General features: G+C 36.2%; 5 protein-coding genes across 7 annotated transcripts; 1 reads left to right on the top strand and 4 right to left on the bottom strand.

Annotated features, from left to right (window-relative positions):
* Nucleotides 1–450: 450 nt before the first annotated feature.
* Nucleotides 451–1,909, top strand: srbc-39 (Serpentine Receptor, class BC (Class B-like); the record flags this gene model as incomplete). Its single annotated transcript, NM_070901.4, has 6 exons — nt 451–545; nt 612–688; nt 1,016–1,377; nt 1,427–1,528; nt 1,603–1,707; nt 1,755–1,909. The coding sequence occupies 6 exons, from the start codon at nt 451–453 to the stop codon at nt 1,893–1,895; spliced, it is 882 nt and encodes a 293-aa protein (NP_503302.1). The 3' UTR covers nt 1,896–1,909.
* On the bottom strand, nt 1,796–4,325 carry cyp-33C11 (CYtochrome P450 family). The gene is made up of 5 exons (NM_070902.2): nt 4,066–4,325; nt 3,523–4,021; nt 2,353–2,866; nt 2,137–2,310; nt 1,796–2,086 (listed from the first exon to the last, which is right to left on the bottom strand). The coding sequence occupies exons 1-5, from the start codon at nt 4,262–4,264 to the stop codon at nt 1,985–1,987; spliced, it is 1,488 nt and encodes a 495-aa protein (NP_503303.1). The 5' UTR covers nt 4,265–4,325; the 3' UTR covers nt 1,796–1,984.
* Nucleotides 4,326–7,175: 2,850 nt separating this feature from the next.
* On the bottom strand, nt 7,176–11,174 carry srbc-40 (Serpentine Receptor, class BC (Class B-like); the record flags this gene model as incomplete). 2 transcript variants are annotated; one of them, NM_070903.2, is made up of 5 exons in its annotated part: nt 7,176–7,454; nt 9,998–10,084; nt 10,152–10,358; nt 10,787–11,018; nt 11,083–11,174. In NM_070903.2, the coding sequence occupies 5 exons, from the start codon at nt 11,172–11,174 to the stop codon at nt 7,176–7,178; spliced, it is 897 nt and encodes a 298-aa protein (NP_503304.2). The 2 variants fall into 2 exon arrangements, with proteins under 2 accessions (NP_503304.2, NP_001300133.1); NM_001313204.1 differs by lacking the exons at nt 10,152–10,358; nt 10,787–11,018; nt 11,083–11,174 and having other exon boundaries at nt 9,998–10,030.
* Nucleotides 11,175–13,988: 2,814 nt separating this feature from the next.
* Nucleotides 13,989–15,295, bottom strand: fbxb-72 (F-box domain-containing protein). The gene is made up of 2 exons (NM_070904.4): nt 15,103–15,295; nt 13,989–15,057 (listed from the first exon to the last, which is right to left on the bottom strand). Exons 1-2 carry the CDS (start codon nt 15,168–15,170, stop codon nt 14,085–14,087), a joined length of 1,041 nt encoding a protein of 346 aa, NP_503305.1. The 5' UTR covers nt 15,171–15,295; the 3' UTR covers nt 13,989–14,084.
* Nucleotides 15,296–15,674: 379 nt separating this feature from the next.
* On the bottom strand, nt 15,675–19,347 carry icl-1 (Malate synthase). Of its 2 annotated transcripts, NM_070905.7 has the most exons (5): nt 19,271–19,347; nt 18,728–19,201; nt 17,495–18,322; nt 16,178–17,426; nt 15,681–16,125 (listed from the first exon to the last, which is right to left on the bottom strand). In NM_070905.7, exons 1-5 carry the CDS (start codon nt 19,298–19,300, stop codon nt 15,800–15,802), a joined length of 2,907 nt encoding a protein of 968 aa, NP_503306.1. In that variant the 5' UTR covers nt 19,301–19,347; the 3' UTR covers nt 15,681–15,799. The 2 variants fall into 2 exon arrangements, with proteins under 2 accessions (NP_001021367.1, NP_503306.1); NM_001026196.7 differs by having other exon boundaries at nt 15,675–17,426; nt 19,271–19,336.
* Between the last annotated feature and the right edge of the window lie 162 nt (nt 19,348–19,509).

Consider the following 19,509-nt stretch of genomic DNA (forward strand, 5'->3'; position numbering starts at 1 on the left):
GTTCATAAATCATAAGGTTTTTGAACTTCATAGTACATCACCAGTGTAAGTGGTAATCAGAATATTACTTCTATGTATATTATAAATAACTAGCCTTGAATTTGGTTATTAAAAACTCATAATTTTATAATTTTTTGAAGCTCCACTTTTTTCAGAGCTTTATGGAAATTTTTTTCCTTGTTGACAATATGTGACAATAAAACTTAATTTAATCTGACGGCGTATTGATTAGAATTCAACGACAAGAAAAATATTATGAGCACGTGGCTATGGGCAGTAGTGTAGTTTTTTTTGGAGAGTAGTCCAAAAAAAAAAGAAGTTTTAACAGTTAATTTTAAAAAATATATTTAAGCTCAGTCTATTTTTCATTTTTTTTAGTCCTTCTTTTCTAAAATGTTCTTATTATTTTACATACGTTTTTTTTCAGTTTTTCAGTTTTCAAATTTACAAATGGAACTCATTATCATTTCTGGCTGCTTTATTGGCATTATCTGTTCAGTTTTAACAGTTTTGTTGAACGCAAATTTATTCTGCAGAATAGTTCTGTAAGTTTGTTTACGGAGCAGCTCAGTATATTAAAATTAAAATAAATAATAATGTATAAAATTCAGAAACAAATCGCAGCGAAGAGAGGAAATGCAATTATTTTACTACAGATTTGCGTTGGATTTTTTCTATGGGTTAGCCTGTACGTCGAAATTATAAGAACAAAATATATTAAATTTTTTTGGTTTTAGTATGTAAAAATTATGTAAATAGTTATAAAATGTTATTTATTTTTTTTGATAATTGCTAAAGTTTCCGATTGCCGAAAATTGAAAAAATACAAGCAATTACAAAAACTGCTCATTGCTGAAAATTCCAAAATTCTGCAATTGCGATAACTGACGAAAAATTTCAAAAATTTTGAAATTTTATGCAGTCTGCAATTTCAGCAAGTGCAGTAATTTCTAAACTGGCATAATGCCGAAAATTTCCAAATTCCGCGAACCCCTGGTTTGAACGTTATTTTCAGCATGTTCATACATTGGATTCACCTTCCTTATTCTGATATTTCCGTACACTGTCCAAGACCTTCATTTTCTCATTGTCTATCTGGCTCTTCCGTGCTCTAATATTGCAGCCTGTCGATCTATAATCGCATTTTTCATTGTTATTGAACGTGTCATGGCTCTATATTTTCCACGCATCTACCGAATATCTATTGAGCGGGTCCCGAATTGGTTGGTTTTCACTGTTGGTGCCTGCTTCGGAGCTTCCGAGAATCTTGCGCTATTTGTTATTTGCTCATACGACATGGAAATCCCGGAGGCTTGCCGATTTTTTGGATGTGCCATTAATAAGTGTTTCTTTAAATTTTGGAGCATGCACAGAGGCGTGAGTTGGTTTGAGCAGAGAGTTTGAAAAAGTAAGACAATGTTTTCAGATAATATTTTCGGTGATGGTTGTGTTCTCCATAATGATATCGGTGAAACTTTACGTTTTGAACCATTCGGGCTTACATAAATCGAACAATCAACTTTCAAAGGTAGAAAGTTTGCTTGCTAGCCTACGCGGCTGGCTGCATGCCTATGAGCTTTAAATATTTTGAGAAATTTTCAGGCAAATCGGCTAGCTCTCCTCGACACATTTACGGTTCTTCTATTTGACATTCTTCCGGCGATCTGCGCAGTTTTGTGGCCAACTTCATATATGTTTGACGTTAATGTACTTTTCAAAAGTTTGGTTTGAGAAACTGTATTCACTTTTTCCAGCACGTTGGACCTTACAATGCATATCTGAAAATTATCGGCTGTGTGATTGAATCATTTATAGTTACAACGATATTGCTCTTTGGCCAAAATTCTTCAAGTGTTAGAAGTACCACAATTGCAGTTCCATCTAGACATTCGTAAAAACGCTCAGAAATTAGCAGGAGTTGCTATGAAAAAAATAAAAAATAAATATTGAAAATCTAATTAATATGTTTCACAACAATAAATAATTATTCATATCTTCTCGTCAAAATTGCCTGAAATTTTCTTGGGAATACCCCGACCATTTCGGTTCTCTCCAATGATGGAGGTCCAGCACTGGATGGTGTGATCTAAAAAAAAATTTTAGATTATTTTAAGCCGGCTCAAATCTAGAAATTACAAAATATCGATTGAATAGATTGGCGACAATCAGGAAAAGCTCCATCCGAGCTAGCCCTTCACCGAGGCACTGCCGTTTTCCGACTGAAAATGGGATTAGCTGCTCGATCTTTTTCAGTGCTCCATTTTCATCTATGAATCTTTCAGGTTGGAATTTATAGGGGTCGGGGAAGATCTGAAAATATGAAATTTTGAAAAAAATTACTTTCAGAAGTACCTTCTCATCCAGCATAACTGTACTAATCTGGGCAATAACACCTGTTCCTTTTGGAATTATATTTCCATTAATTACAGTATCCCTAGTAGTTGCGTGAAACAAATTGCAGGGAAGTAAATTTACACATCTCTGAGACTCATTGATCACCGCATTCATGTACGGAAGGCTGCTTTTATCAGATATTGTCACCAATCTATCACTTCCCACCACCTTATCCAGCTCCTCTTGCATCTTATCTTGAACTTCCGGGTGGTTCAAAACATAGCTTATTGTCCAATTTATTGTAGTGTTAGTTGTGGTGAGCCCAGCAAACCACAAGTCAAAGCACATATTAGCCAGCTGCTGGTCGGAGAACAAATCAGAGCCGAGACCACCTTGCTCCTGGTTTTTCTGTTCTTTGAGGTAGGCTTCAGCGTAATCAAGATATTCTTCGGCTTGGTAATTGATTTTGGCGCGGTGGTCTTGGATTTGGGCGTAGAAAAAGTTGTAATAGTCGTGCCTTTTTTCAGCGATCCTGCAAAAAAAAATTAAAATGCATTTTTCGATGTCATATCTGGTGAGTGGCAAGTCTAGAAAATACAGGCTTTCCGAATTTGCCGAAAAGTAGCAAAACAGCAGTTTTTCAAGTTTCTCGTTTGACCAAAATTTGGCAATTTTGGAAATTGTCTTTTTTTTCGAATATGTATTTTTTTTGCAACTTTTGTTATTGTTTTTTTTTTGAAAGTTTTAATTTTTAAGAATTTTCTTACCTTTGCAATAAGATTTTTTTTTAATTTGTAGGATGGATTTGATTTTTCAACTGGAAAGGTAAAATTATAAAGAATTAATTTTGGGCAAATTTTTCGGCAATTTCGGTTTTGTAATAATGCAAAAAATTTGCAAGACTGCAAGTTGCCAAATTTTTTGTTAAAGAGTAATTTGCAGAAATTGGCAAAAAATTGCAAAACGGCAATTTCACGAAATTGCCGTTTTGCAATTTTCGCCGAAATTGTGAAAATTTGCTAAACTACAGGTTGTCGAATTTTCCGAAATTTTGCCAAAAAACTGCAAAACAGGAATTTGCCGAAATTGCCAAAAATTTGCAGCGCGGAAAATTGTCAAATTTTTTTTTTGTAAATTTTTACCAAAGTTTTCGATTCTCAATCAATTTTAACGTTATTAGAAACTTACAAATCTTCCAATGATTTTCCCGGCAGCAATTTATTCATAATTGGTACAAAAGCTTGAACGCAAAGTTTGAAGGAAGCAAATGATTTTTCTTGGATATCTATCAAATCCTTCAACTTTTCAAATTCATTCTGATTCGATTCATCAAACCGATAGCCAAATATCATCTGATTTATGACGTTGGCCACAGCGTTATATATCACCTCTGGCACATCTTGCTCAGCACCCAGATTTGCATCTAATATTTGAAACACTGCTTCAACCTCGGCCAGAATTTTTTCTTGCATCAAATTTTTGCCGAGCCCCAAATCTCGAAAAGTAGAAATTGCAAATCTTCTATGAGTACTCCACATGTGTCCAGTTGTCTCAATTACTCCAAATCTTCCACCTCGAAATTTCTCGGTGAATGAAAATTGGATTTTATCCTGATAAGTCTCTCCGTCTTTGATAAAAGTTTCCTTCATTTTTTCAAGAGAGCTAATAACGACGTAGGGTGTGTCTCCTGGAGTATCAAATTGAATTTTCAAAGTGCTACCTAAAACTCACCCAGCCAAAAGGTAAAAACATCCCCATAGATTCTAGTCCACCGTCTAAAACACTCGTAGCCCGGGTTCTCCCATATCATTGATAGGGAATTGCCAAGGAAAGGAAGTGGTGTAGGTCCTGGTGGGAGATTTCGGCGTTTGAAATAGAAACAATGAGCCAGCCAGAAAAAAATGGCGATGAAAATTGAAAAAGCTATCATGTTTTGCAAGCGATTTTAAACTTTCCGATTACCAACTTTTTTCCCAGATAAATGTCTGAAAAAACGACAAATTCAGTTCAAACAGAAGAAAAAGTAAACCAATGGCGTCACTCATTTGCGCGGGAATTCAAAAATAGTTCAGCCTTTTTTGCAAAATAAAAAAAACATTTATTTTTTAAGTTAGACTAATTCTAAAATTTTTTAAAACTTTTAAACCTGTAAATTATTCCAAAAAAAAACGAAAAATTATTTTTAAAAAAGCACCTATTCAGCTATCAGAAAAAAAAAGTTGACACGCTTGCGTTGCCATGGAGATATTGCCGGGAAACATGATATTTAAGAGATGTTTGTTTGTTTGTTTCGAAAATTTCAAAAAGTTAGTAGAAATTCGATTTTTGACATAAATGATCTCTCTTTTTTTCTGATATGTATTTCAGTGTCAAGTGGACTCAAAAATAAATGCTTGTAATTATTTATAAATGTGTGTTGTCTCAGAGCCAACTCTGAAAAAACAGATTTTTTCTCGAAAATTTCAAAAAGTTAGTAGAAATTCGATTTTTGACATAAATGATCTCTCTTTTTTTCTGACATGTATTTCAGTGACACTTTGACTCAAAAATATAATGCTCATAATTATTTATAAATGTGTGTTGTCTCAGAGCCAACTCTGAAAAAACAGATTTTTTCTCGAAAATTTCAAAAAGTTAGTAGAAATTCGATTTTTGACATAAATGATCTCTCTTTTTTTCTGACATGTATTTCAGTGACACTTTGACTCAAAAATATAATGCTCATAATTATTTATAAATGTGTGTTGTCTCAGAGCCAACTCTGAAAAAACAGATTTTTTCTCGAAAATTTCAAAAAGTTAGTAGAAATTCGATTTTTGACATAAATGATCTCTTTTTTTTTCTGACCTGTATTTCAGTGACACCTTTATAACCCTTCCAACATGCTTTTTTAGAAAATACCTATTTTCCGGCTGTAAAAGAAGAAGTAGCGCCAGTGGGGAAAAAATAAAAATTATTCCAATTGGTTTACAATTACCAAACTTTTCAAAACATCTTTGCGCATATACATTTTTTTTGGCAGTAAAAAAGTGGCAATTACAGAACTTTTTCTATTTTTTGAGGAATCTATGGCAAAATTTTCCATTTTTTGAATACTAATATTTGAAACATAAGTAGACCAGAAATTCTACAGAAAAGATGGTCCCTTATAATTTTTTTTCCCATTTTTTGTATTGTTTTTGTTACATATTGATGAGATGTATGTACCAAGTGTGTCATTATTGGTGTGTTCATCTTCTCATGTAATAAAGAAGACCTGTTAATGTACCGGCAGATAGTCATAAAATTAGGTGGCGTTGACGACTACACCGGTTGAAAACAAGGGGGAACATTGTCTACAGGTTGCATGAATGTAGAAAATAAGCAATGGAATACAGGTCAGGGCAAGAGAGTTGTTCATATAATTTTTTTTAAAATCAAAGCTTGATAAAATGTCGAATCCTCAACTGTCCCCGTCTGGAATGCAATTTTTCATATTACTGCCCATTTCCTTTCTCCCCGTGAATTTGTTCTCGGCATTTCGTGTCTTCTTTCTCCCACCCTTTTGCCACCTTTCTACCACCAAAATGTAGAAAGGCGAAAAATGGATAGGGAAAGGCGGCAAAAAAGTGGCAGATTGGTGACAATAGGTGGCAACGATGCTATTATTTTTGTTTTGTTTTCACTCTGAAAAAAAAAAAAACAAACTGCAATTAGGTTATACAACCTAAATTTATTTTATGAAACATCATATACATCATTAAAACATTTTAAATAATTAAAAATTCGTATTTTTCCATAGTTTGCTGCCACATAGCACGAATTTGCCTGTTTTTCGTGGCATTCTCCCGTCGATTTTCGAAATCTGCAAAAAGATGAATAAGAATATGTGTATTTATTAAGTAGAATTTGTAAATCCTCACCTTTCAAGATCCGGTGAGCAACCAGTTCAGGTCGAGCCGTCGGCTATCTCGTTTTACCTATAAAATGGAAATTAAAATAGAAAATAATTGTTAGTGCAAAATGGTCACTTGTAACGAAAAGAAAAGATTAATAACGATATACCCAACAAAACTCTCAGACTACCAACTTTTTTCCTAAAAAAATCGATCAGAAAACGTAAAAAATAGATTTAAAACCGTTAAAAGAAAAAAATTGTTTAAAAAATTAATTCGAAGAGTTATCCGTGCCAGGGTAACATCCGAGAACGTGTCAGCAGTATCTTTGCGCATAATGAAAGGTGACAAAGTACTACAAAAGGCAACAAATGGTGGCAAATGGTGGCAGTTTTGGTGTCACCACAACGCTGCCGCTGCTGTTTTAGACCACAATAGGTGGGAGAAAGGTGGCAAACGCGACTGAATTTCGAGTATTCGTTGAATAATTGTGATATTTTTACAAAAGGTGGGGAGAAGGTGGCAAAAAAGTGGACGGAAGGTGAGAAGACCTCAAAAGGTGGGAGAAAGGAGGCACTAAATGCCGAGTTAAGGTAATTTATTCCTCCATAACGCGGTTTTGAATAGTTTTTTTTTCGGTTATAATTAATTCTATGATCTCTAATTCCCCATATGTCTTTTTTTAACGATCTCCGAAAGAATAGTGGCAAATACTCAGTGATTGCCACTTTTTGACAATAAACCCAAATTTCGTAGTAAAACTTTTCCCAATTTTTCTGAAATTTTTTATCTAAATTTCCCCTTTTAAGGAACTTCTCAAAGAAGTTTCATGGTCTTTCGATATTCATTCTGATTGGAGGTTTCGAATTTATTGAAAACACCAAAAACCTCTATGTAGCACAATTATTTTTTGAACAAATGCACATAATTATTTTATTTTCAAACAAATATGTATATATTCATCTATTATGAAATTCGTGGATGTTCTGAAGAATGGGTCACATGACTGAATCCTTTCACTGCAACAGTCGTTCCAACTTTGTCTTGAAACGATTGTCTTCTCATCAGAAGCTTCAACATTAGAACCGACTCGACTGAGTTGCCAACCAGCTTTCCGACAAGATTAAAAGGCCCGGCGTATGAAAATTTGAACAGCTCAAATTCCGGCCAAATGCTCACACAAAACGGAGGAATAAATTGACAGAAAAATGTGACTACGGCATCAAGTATGGCTAATCGGTTTGCCTGAAAATATAACATGGTCAACTGGTAATATAGTACCGGATTAGGCAAATACTCATTGACTCCAAAATCATCGACTACCTGTTCTCATTGCCTACCCTTTGCTTATTGCCTACTCGTTTTCTTCATCAGTCAAGATGCACGTACAAGGATCGTATTCCAAGAATACATCAAAGGTACATCTACTCAATTTGTTCATTCATTCAAAGGGTATACATATTTACAATCTTTCAATCTGTACACAACATTTGGGCAACAATTAGTATTAGCTGAGTCATGTTTTAAATTATATTAACTTTGATAGGACACGCAAAGGCAGGGCAACATTCATTATCCATCAACATTAATACCAACAATAGCAACAAAAAACAACAATTAAAAATTTGAAAAAAAAGTGGCAAAGAACGTAAAATCAATAAAAATGAAATTTGACATAAGAAATTCATTCGAGGTCGGAGTGGATCACTCGTTTTCTGCTTTTGAGCATATAGGAACATAACGCCGTAGTATCAGACATGTCAGACAAGGATGCACTGGAGTTGATGGTGGCCTTTGATCTAAAAATGAAATAACCTCCAAAACTCTCTGAACTGAGTATTTTCAAACTGGCGTATCTCAAAAAATACACACCTGGAAAACAAATTTCCAATTAACAAAATGATTAGAAATATTTTTTCTTCTTAATTCAATAGTTTTTATTTTAATACACCAACTTTTTGTAGAGTTACACGGAGTCAATGCCATTTTTTCAAAATTCACAAAAAAATTTTAGAACTCTTTTGTTGTACCCTTTATAACTCAACTTTCATTGAATTTCAGAAGATAAATTTTGTTGAATAGTAAGTGAAAAATATTTTTCTACATTTTACCAGTTTCAAGTTTTCGGATATTTTCATGTTCCGCCAAGTTACAGACCGTTTTTCAAAAAAATCCAATTTCGCTTATTAAAATCTTCATATTCAACGTATCGACTTGAAATTTTGAAAAATGATCACTTTTTTGATGTCTCTACAATGTCCTAAAAAATCTTTCAAAAAACACTGTCCATCTCCAAAATCGTCCTCCGCTCCAAAATAAGAAAGTGAACCTTTGCCTTCCGAAAAATGAGCGAAAAACTGAAATTGCGATTTTTGGGTCGACAAAAATATTTTTAGAAAGCTAAGGACACGCTATTTACGAATTTCATGTTCATTTTGAGTAAACTCTTCTCTTAAATAACCTAAAAATTAAACAAAAAGAACATAATTTTTTTTCTCACGTGAAATGTTTTAAATTTGAATTAAAACAAGTGAAACACTAAGCAAATTACTAATAAATTTCACGTGAGAATAAAAATTATGTTATTTTTGTTTAATTTTTAGGTCGTTTCAAAGAAGAAATCACTCAGAATGAACATAAAATTCGTAAATAGCGTGTTCTCAGCTTTCTAAAAATATTTTTTTCGACCCAAAAATCGCAATTTCAGTTTTTCGCCCATTTTTCGGAAGGCAAAGGTCCACTTTCTTATTTTGAAGCGGAGGACGATTTTGGAGATGGACAGTGTTTTTTGAAAGATTTTTTAGGACATTGTAGAAACATCAAAAAAGTGATCATTTCTCAAAATTTCAAGTCGATATGTTGAATATGAAGATTTTTATAAGCGAAATTGGATTTTTTTTTGAAAAACGGTCTGCAACTCGACGGAACATGAAAATATCCAAAAATTTGAAACTGGTAAGATGTAGAAAAATATTTTTCACTTACTATTCAACAAAATTTTTCATGTGAAATTCAATGAAAGTTGAGTTATAAAGGGTAAAACAAAAGAGTTCTAAAAATTTTTTGTGAATTTTGGAAAAATGGCTTTGACTCCGTGTAACTCTACAAAAAGTTGGTGTATTAAAATAAAAACTATTGAATTAAGAAGAAAAAATATTTCTGATCATTTTGTTAGTTGGACATTTGTTTTCCAGATGTGTATTTTTTGAGATACGCCAGTTTGAAAATACTCAGTTCAGAGAGTTTTGGAGGTTATTTCATTTTTAGATCAAAAGCCACCATCAACTCCAGTGCATCCTTGTCTGACATGTTTGATACTACGGCGTTATGTTCCTATATGCTCAAAAGCAGAAAACGAGTGATTGACTCAGACTCCGAATGAATTTCTTATGTCAAATTTCATTGTTATTGATTTTACGTTCTTTGCCACTTTTTTTTTCAAATTTTTAATTGTTGTTTTTTGTTGCTATTGTTGGTATTAATGTTGATGGATAATGAATGTTGCCCTGCCTTTGCGTGTCCTATCAAAGTTAATATAATTTAAAACATGACTCAGCTAATACTAATTGTTGCCCAAATGTTGTGTACAGATTGAAAGATTGTAAATATGTATACCCTTTGAATGAATGAACAAATTGAGTAGATGTACCTTTGATGTATTCTTGGAATACGGTCCTTGTACGTGCATCTTGACTGATGAAGAAAACGAGTAGGCAATAAGCAAAGGGTAGGCAATGAGAACAGGTAGTCAATGATTTTGGAGTCAATGAGAGTTTGCCCCGGATTACCTGTGTCAGAGATCTGGTGCTCTTGCTCCACATGAATAGGCGTGTGCAAAATGCAAAGGAAAACAAGACAATCGTAGATAATATGACCTAAAAATTAAAAATAAAATTAAAAATAAAACAAAAAATAAAAATTTCAGTACCACGAGATACTTACTGTTTGATAAGTTGACCAGAAAGTCTTGTAACACTTATTCATTACACATCCCAACGCTAAACAATTTTTCGGAACGTAAATCTCAAAATCACAACAGTAGAAAAACACGAAATCTTGAAAGAGACCAGTCGAAAGTGAGAAGAGGAAAAATGGCCAAATTGGGATTATTGGGTGGTAGATTCGGTATTCGATCGGGAAGAAGGCCGCCTGGAAATTTCGATTTCCAGTGAGGTGTCGGTTGCAAAACAATACAATTTTTGAATATGCTCATATTTCGAATTTTAGTTAAAAAAAATTATCTCGAATTGCGCGCCAATTTTTTTTGGAATTTTTGAAAAGAACTTGAGCTTCCCGCTCAAATTTTTTATTGTTTAAATGAAATTTTATGGATGTTAGTTAGCCGTTCAATCAGGGAGAAGTACATAATTTTCAAATATATTTCGAACTTCCCACCAGTCATGCTTGATCTTTGCTATAGACTAGAAAATGTGTGCACTTTGATTTTGTTCTTTTTCTCACAAAATAATATTTGTCAGACCATGTTCAATAAGTCTAAACCAAAAAGTCGCTAATGAGGTCAAACATAGAGATTTAAGAAAAATTCCAAAATATCTCAAAATATTATATGATCCTACCATAACTCTATCACAACTGATAAAAAATTGATACATCATTCGAGCCATCTGTAAGTTCGAAGTGAGCAGTCCGAACCATAGCACCAAAAGTCTAGTTGACTCGAAAAATTCTGGAAACACGTAGAATGTAAGAACGTGACCCAAATATAAACATGTGGCAATTCCAATTACAGCATCCAAGTGGAAGCGGTAGAAGAATTGCGTCAATTCAGAAGTTTGATGACGTCTTTGGCTGGAAATGAACAACCTTTGAGTATCGAAATTTTAAAACATATTTTTAAAATTTTAAAACCAACCTTCTAAACATTAATACCAAGTAAACATTAATTACAGAAATCAAAATTCCACACAAAACACCAACAAGCGAGACAATAAATGGGAGAAGCATTGTGCTGAAAATTTATTAGGCTGTCTTTGAGAATATGTAATATATCATACAAGAAAAAAAGAAGTAGTCTTTTTTAAAAAAAACTTCCAGTACTTACATCAGAAAGCGTGAGAAAGTTTCGAGTAAACTTCCGTAGTCTGAGTGAACGAAAGAAAAGAAAGAGGAAGTCTTGAACCTTTTTATACTTACAATTAGAGTTTTGAAAATATTTTCGACTTGTTAGTCTTTTTTGATACATCTTTTTATAATTAGAGCCTAAAAGAAACAAGCACACCAAAAAGTTTGGCTTTTTATTCGGGAGCCTAGAGTTTAGTTTGGGATTATTAATTTTTTTTATGAAAGTGATTTGTAGAAAACCCCCAGGTGTTTGTTTGTTTTTGTTTTCAATTCTGCAAAAATTAATTTTCTAAAAATAACCTATAAAATAATTATTGAAATTAGGTTTGGGAAAGCTGCAAATCTTTTGAATGTGTCGTATCAGAAAAGTAGAAAGGTCAAAATTCCAGTAATGTAAAAATAAATTGAATTGTTTTCGATAACATGTCGGTTCTTTGCACTTTTTGGCCTGAAATGACCTTAAAAAGACAAAAATTGTTATTTGATTTAAGAAAAATGTGTCTTATTATTTATTTTTTACTAATTTTTTTGTTAGAAAATTGAAACAATATGCCATGAGGGATCATTCGAAATATAAAATTTACGAAAATTCACTGAATTTGAAGCTTATTAAAAGCTGTAAATTTTTTTCAATTGTTTTTGTTGAAAACTACCGTACCCCAATTGAAATTAAAACTGTTATGTAAACCAAAATTGTTAGTTTTTCCCAATTTAATACCAGGAAACAGCTGTAGTTATTGATATATAGAACCTACCAAAAGCCGGAAGGATTCATTTCAGCTGGTTGGGTTCTAGAGGTTTTAACAAGTACATATTGTCATTAAATGGGATAAAAAATATTTTTAAAAATTAACATAAAAAACAATTCAAATTTTAGTAAAGTAACACAAAAAAATTATGGAAAATCTACAAAAATGTATATCAAAGTATATAAAAATACACTTGAAAGATTATTTTTATACACAAGAAAAATTTTTTTTTTGTTGATTTTTTTGAATATGCCTGCTCTCAGCCGGCTTACTATTGAAGACCCTATTGAATTTTTATAAATTTATAACGATTTTTCAATTTTGCAACTAAAATATTTTTCAAACCTGAATTATTTTTGAATTTTAGCGCAATGGATTGAACCAATTTTTAAACATTTTGTGAATTTCACTGCATAAACTATCGGGTTTTCTTGATATTGAATTTGAAACATTGCTTGCCAAACTTTCAGATTGTTTTTATTGATTTGAACAGGAAAACAAAAAATGTCAGAACTATTTGATACACACGGGAATTTAAAAATAATTCAGCCGGTCATCTTGGATCATTTAAAAAATTTCATTTCTAAAATTCAAAAAAAAAATCCAAACTTCGCTAAAAAATATTAGATTTCGAATAGTTAGAAAACAACATGCCCGTAGCCTTGAGTTTCTGTGAAGCTTCTGAAAATGGTTTTTTCCCGGCATCATTTGGGGAAATACTTAGAAGCTCAATAATTCCGAAAAGAAAAGCCAAATTTGGCATCTGATAGTTAGAAAACATAAGTTTTTGCCACAAAACATTACTTCGTACTTTATGACTCTGCAGCTTTGATTTTCACGCTTCAAAGCTGTCCTCTTTCTCATTTTCAAATATTTGGTCTCGAGTCAAAAATTGAGAAAATTCCAGATTTCCAAAAAATGAATCACTACGTGATTTTCGCCTGAAAAAATGAAGTGGCACATATTCGAATATGATAAAAAATTTCTTAGTCTCATAACGTGGGAGAGTCTGAAATTTATGGACTTTTGAGCCTTAAACAAAAGAGATTTATAATTAACGGCAGAATGTACAAGAAAACCAGTAGGTGCAACGAAAATCATGGAGAGAAGTATACAAATAAGTAATTCAAATTTTAAAAAAATTTCCAAATATCTTTCGGAGACAAGCCTGTTGTAAGCGTCGGTGGTCAAGAAGTCGCTCATCTTCTCTTCGGTGACAAATTTCATCACTTTCTAACCAATATAATTTAATTTATCTAGTTCCGTCTCTAAGTAAAACTTTTTATAACATTTATCTCTTTTCAGGAAAATTTCGAGGAGCGGAAGAAGCTGGCGATTCGCAAATCCACCACTACCCTGACCCGAAAAAGTTCCCGAGATGGAGGGCGTCAAGCATCTGTCGAGCGGAAAGCGCACGGTACTCAGCGGAAAGTGGTCTCAATAAGATAAAGGGACTCCGAAGCTTCCATCTGGAATCGCTACGAACCTTGAAAGACCGTCTCCGCCTGCCCACACTGCGATATCGCATACAGTAAACTCGCCGATGACTCCACCCGTGTCCCAACCTCCTGTGTCCCAGCCTCCAATGACTTCTTCGAGGCCACATCCAAAGTGAACTGTTTTTAGATGAATGAGAAATGAATAATTTGGATGTGAAACTAAATATTTATTTTGTAATTAATCAACTGGAACATGGAAAGCATGGAACATGGAAAGGTGTGATTGAATACGACGTGGTATTCGAAAGATTGCAATTCCAGATTCTATAATTCAGATTTGCTGAACTGTTGAGAAATATTCCGTGCACCTTGAAATCATATGACTTTGTATTTTTTTTATTTGTCGTTTTTACTCACTTTCGAAATTGGCCCAGCAAAAGTGAAAATTATGAAGTTGTTACTTTTGTTTGAATTGTAATTAACAATTAGAAAAAATGCGTAAATGCAGTAGTTTATTAAACAAGTAGCTTATTAAACAAAAATCTCAGAAAATGCATTAAATAAAGTACACGAAAAATGCAGAATTACATGAATGTTGTTAAACTTTAGTTGTTATCCCATTTGAAGAATTGAACAAAGTGATTGTGCCCTACACCGTTGATCTTTACAGTTGCTCTTGCTCCATCTGTTCTCTCGATATCCATTCCTCCTTTGATCTTTTTTAGGTTGTATATCAAATCATCATATCCTTGAACTGATAGGCAAAACGCCCTCAAAAGGCTATCTGGCTGTCTTTGATAATTCACCTTGTTAAAGATTATCGAGAACAAGTCCTCCAAACTTGTCTGTAAATACACATAAAATTGAAAGTACTCGAGTCTTGGGTTGGATCCGTTGATCCAATGCCTCAAGAATACGTTCAACTGATTCACGCCAATAAGGTCTTCACCATATATTAGAGTACTGTTTATGGAGAGAACCTCTACAAGACTGCATTTGTACAAGATTTGGAAGAAATTGAAATTTTGAAACATGAACTCTTGAGCTGTATGAGTTTTAAATGGGAATGTGGGAAGACCGAAGTCAAGCCTTTTACTTCTACTCGAAAACATTCTTATGATCTTCTGGTAGAACGAAGAGTTGTCCATTTGTAAGGGGCTCACAAAAGTTTGAACGTCGAGTTCCTTGAACTCATCACAAAACTCTTGAGTGCAGTAGTTGTCCTTAGATATGGAAAATTCATCAAGTTTTGAAAGACTCAAGACATCGAAAAAGTGATCAACAAAATCTCGTATTCCCATATTCGGAAAGTGCATCCAAATCCGACTGTTTTTAGTTGTATCCACGATTCCTATATATTCATCTGGATTATCAATTAACACAACTCCCGCATTGGGGTCATAGTAGGGATTGGCTCTATATCTGCTTGTGTAAAAGATGAAGTTGATTGTATCACGCCGAGCGATTTGAATTTTGAGTTCAATCAACTCTTCAACATTCACAGAAATCGATAAGGCGCTTCGATGCAGAGATTTAGAAAGATTTTTCGTCTTTTTTGAAAACAACGAAAATGTTAATCTGAAATTGTTCACATTTGGTTTTGTTTTTAGTTAAATAACTTACATTTCTAGAAGCGGCCAGTGTTGAAGTGTGCAGCGAAGTGCTTTTGTGGGTAGTCGGAGAATATTCATTTGTGCTAAATAAGAAATGAGAGGGAATGGACAACTGACGTAAGATTATCGACTATTTGAATGGCGAGTCGTTGCGCAGATGTACTAATTTGAGTCGATAGGTGTGTGGAGGCAGCAGGCCACCTGTAGAGCATCTATATTGCAATTTACAGTTTGCTATATGTGTTTGCAGCGGAACACGAACACAAACAGTTGAAACAATTTGATTGTTGAATAATGAAACATAAGTTTTAGATAGAAAACATATGTAGCTTATGTAACAAAACATCGCTTCGTACTTTATGACTCTGCAGCTTCAATTTTCACGCTTCATAGATGTCACCTTTTTATCTCAAACTTTTGAGACTTACGCATAGACCAGAGAACCAGAGAAAATTCAAGATTTTTTTTTCAAGTGATTCACTACGTGCTTTTTTTGTGTGAAAAAATGAAGTGACACGGATATGAGGTAAAGTCTCAAATCGTGGGAAAGTCTGGAATTCGTGGACTTTTTGAACACAACACGGACATGACAAAATTTTACTGAAGAGATTTATAATTAACGGCAGAATGTACAAGAAAACCAGTAGGTGCAACGAAAATCATGGAGAGAAGTATACAAATAAGTAATTCAAATTTAAAAAAATTTCCTAATATCCTTCAGAGACAAGCCTGTCGTAAGCGTCGGTGGTCAAGAAGTCGCTCATCTTCTCCTCGGTGACAAACTTCTCGAGCAAGTCGGCAGCCTCTGGGATTCGGTTGACAACTGATCCGGCTCGGATGAGACGACGCTCGGTCTCGGCGGCAATCGTTTGCTTGACAAGTCCGGCGTCAATAGTGCGACCGTCCTCAAGCTTAGCATCATGATGGAGCCATTGCCAGAGCTGAGCACGCGAGATTTCGGCGGTGGCAGCGTCCTCCATCAAGTTGTAGAGTGGCACGCATCCGGTTCCTCTGAGCCAAGAGTCGAGGTATCCTGAAATTAATTCCAATTTCAAAAATGTTCAAAAATATTTTTTAAGGCTCACCAAGAGTTACAGAGATATTATGGCGGAATCCAGCTTCAGTGCGGGTTCCCTCTGGGATCACAGTGAGGTCTTCCTTGGTGCAATTGGCGCGGGTGAGATTCTTGCTGATCTGGTTTGGCTTTGGCATCATTTGATCGAAAACTCTCTTAGCCAATGGCACCAATCCTGGATGAGCAACCCATGTTCCATCGTGTCCGTCAGTGGCCTCTCGTTCCTTGTCAGCTCTGACTAGGGCAAATGCCTTGTCATTGGCGACCTGGTCGTGCTTGATTGGAATCTGGGCAGCCATACCTCCCATGGCATGGATACCACGGAGATGGCAGGCCTTGATGACTTCCAAGGAGTAGTTTCTCATGAATGGAGCGGTCATTCCAATTTGGAATCGGTCTGGGAGAAGGAACTTGCGATGGTTCTGGAACGTCTTGATGTAGGAGAAGATGTAATCCCAACGTCCGCAGTTGAGTCCGACAATGTTGTCCTTGAGGGCATGGATGATCTCGTGGAGTTGGAAGCTGGCGAGCAAATGCTCAATGAGCACGGTACACTTGATGGTTCCACGGGCGAGGCCTAGCTTGTCCTCGGTGTACTTGAAAACGTCAGCCCAGAGTTGAGCCTCCTCGGCGCTTTGAAGCTTTGGAAGATAGAAATATGGACCGGAGCCCTGGGCGATGAGGGCCTTGGCATTGTGGAAAACGAAGAGTCCGAAATCAAAGAGAGATCCTGAAGTTGGCTGGTTGTGGATGAGGACATGCTTCTCTGGAAGGTGCCATCCACGTGGACGGACCTTCAGAACGGCGTGTTTCTCATTCAGTGTGTACTCCTTCTTAGTAGTTGGGTGGGTGTAGGAGATGTTATTTCTTACAGCATCATATAAGTTGATCTGTCCTTCAAGCTGGTTTCTCCATGTTGGGGAGTTGGAATCTTCGAAGTCAGCCATAAATACATTGGCTCCAGAGTTCATAGCATTAATAACCATCTTACGATCGGTTGGTCCAGTGATCTCAACTCTACGATCTTGCAAATCCCTTGGAATCTCGGCTCCCTTCCATCCTTGATCACTACGGAGCACCTCGGTCTCCTTGTTGAAATCTGGGAACCAGAGGGAGTTGTTGATATCAGCCTGAACTTGGTTGCGCTTGGAGAGAAGTCTCAAACGGCGAGGGTTGAATTCGGTGTTGAGGTCGTGGAGGAAGCGAAGAGCATCTGGTGTGAGGATCTTCTCGTCTCCAGCAACGTTTTGGGCGGTGAGCTGAAATTTTGTTTAGTTATTTTTTCTTCTAATTCTTGCCTTAATATGCAGGTCTGAATAAAACGTACCGAAAGGATTTCCTCATCCTGCGAAGCAACAGCAGTCTGGAATTGAGCTTCTTCAGTGGATCCTGACAAGGCAGTAGTCGAAGAGAGTCCTCCGGTAACCGCACGACTGACAGCGTCGAAGTATCCGGTTCCCACTTCTCTCTGATGCTTTACTGCCGTATATCCATGCTTCTCAGCAGCAAACTCTCCTTCCTGGAGCCCGGAATAGGCGAGCATACCCTTCTCCTTGTAGTTTCTGGCCAAGTCAAACATGCTATAACTGTTGGCATGGTATCCGGCAAGCGTGATAAACTGATATTTGAATCCCATAGCTCCCAACTCCTTCTGGAACTTCTCCATCTGCGATGGGGACAGATGCTTCTTCCAGTTGAAGGATGGAGAGCAGTTGTAGGCGAACATCTTGTCTGGGTACTGCTTGTGGACACCTTCAGCGAATTCACGGGCGTCGGCGATCGTTGGGTGAGAGGTCTCCATCCAGATGAGATCGGTGTATGGAGCATATTGGATGGCACGATCGATACAATACTGAATTGCAGTGGAATCCTTGAGTCTGTAGAATCCTTCAATCGTTCTTCCAGCCTCGTAGTCAATGTATGGATGATCTCTTGGATCAATGTCAGATGTCAAAAGTCTAGAGGACTCTGCGTCGGTTCTTGCGACAATGATTGTAGGAACTCCGCAGACATCAGCAGCCAAACGAGACGCATTCAAGTGACGAATGTGTTGGGCGGTTGGGATCAAGACTTTTCCTCCCATATGACCACATTTTTTCTCCGATCCAAGCTGATCTTCGTAGTGAACTCCTGCCGCACCGGCTTCGATATAGGCCTAAAACAACCAACGATCATTTTTGTTGTTTTTGATAGCGTTATCTAATCATTCTAATCATTGTTGGGTGGAGAAAAATAGAGAAGAAAGATGTTTGTTGACCGAGAAGTGAGCGCTGCGATGAAATGGGGGTGATAAAAAGAGAAGAAAGGAACACATGGAACTTCGTATGTACCGATTTTGGAAAACTGAATAGGTCAAAGGACCAGGACCACTGGACATTCTTTGTTCCCTACACACTCCCCGTCCCGTTTCCTTTAGACGCCCGCGTTGAAATCATTTGAAACTATACACTTTTACACAACAAAGCTACACACCGGCAATGCCAACTGCCACTCTTATCTCTCTCACCCCCAAAAGTGTCCAGTGGTCAGTGAAGAGCAACTGTTAGTGTTGCATGCCTACCTTCATCAACTCGAAGCAATTCAGGGCTCCACCGAATCCGGCTTCTGCATCGGCAACGATTGGCGCGTACCAATCACGTTGGGCGAGGTAGTCCTCGGCTTCACAGGCTTCAATCTGGTCTGCTCTTCTTAAAGATCTGTTGATTCTCTTCGCCAATTCCGGGCCAGAGTTTGCTGGATATAAAGACTGATCGGGGTACATGTCTCCAGCGGAGTTTGCGTCGGCAGCCACCTGCCATCCGGACAAGTAGATAGCCTTCAATCCGGCTCTGACCATCTGAACTGCTTGGTTTCCAGTCTGGGCTCCGAGAGCCGGCACAAATGGCTCAGTGTGCAATAGTTGCCAGAGTTTGTTGGCTCCACGTGTGGCAAGGGTGTAGTCAATGTCGATGGAGCCTCGGAGTTTGAGCACATCTTCGACGGTATAGTCACGTTTGATGCCCTTGAAGCGGCCTTTTGGAGCCGATTTGACTACCTGAAATAATTTAAATTTTAAAAATTTCATATATTAAATTTCAAATTATAAAAAAATAAACCAACATACCTGATAAAAATTTTTAGCCGCAGAACTCATTGTGTGTGTCTTTGTATAATAAGCTTAGTTCTTGTGAGGGAACTAAAGTCGGCACACCTCCCGGGACCCGGCTTTTATACTCTGCCCGACGAGACGCAGAGCGATAAGGGTCCGAAACTATAGGGGGCGGAGTCGAGGCAGTGTGTGATATCATTAGGAGAGAGAGACAATTGATGAATAGATAGAAAGAGACGCAGAGGTGCAGAGAG

Source organism: Caenorhabditis elegans, chromosome V (assembly GCF_000002985.6).
Source record: "Caenorhabditis elegans chromosome V".
Lineage (NCBI taxonomy): Eukaryota > Metazoa > Nematoda > Chromadorea > Rhabditida > Rhabditidae > Caenorhabditis > Caenorhabditis elegans.

Bases quoted from the DNA above. Each gene is read 5' to 3' on its own strand.
- cyp-33C11 (NM_070902.2), bottom strand. From the start codon at position 4,264: ATGATAGCTTTTTCAATTTTCATCGCCATTTTTTTCTGGCTGGCTCAT. The intron at 4,022-4,065 runs GTGAGTTTTAGG...TTGATACTCCAG, and splicing joins TGTTTTTACCTTTTGGCTGG to GAGACACACCCTACGTCGTT. The intron at 2,867-3,522 runs GTAAGTTTCTAA...TTTTTTTTGCAG, and splicing joins GGAAAATCATTGGAAGATTT to GATCGCTGAAAAAAGGCACG.
- fbxb-72 (NM_070904.4), bottom strand. From the start codon at position 15,170: ATGAATATTCTCCGACTACCCACAAAAGCACTTCGCTGCACACTTCAA. The intron at 15,058-15,102 runs GTAAGTTATTTA...GAACAATTTCAG, and splicing joins CACTGGCCGCTTCTAGAAAT to ATTAACATTTTCGTTGTTTT.
- icl-1 (NM_070905.7), bottom strand. From the start codon at position 19,300: ATGAGTTCTGCGGCTAAAAATTTTTATCAG. The intron at 19,202-19,270 runs GTATGTTGGTTT...AAATTATTTCAG, and splicing joins CGGCTAAAAATTTTTATCAG to GTAGTCAAATCGGCTCCAAA. The intron at 17,427-17,494 runs GTACGTTTTATT...ACAAAATTTCAG, and splicing joins AGGATGAGGAAATCCTTTCG to CTCACCGCCCAAAACGTTGC.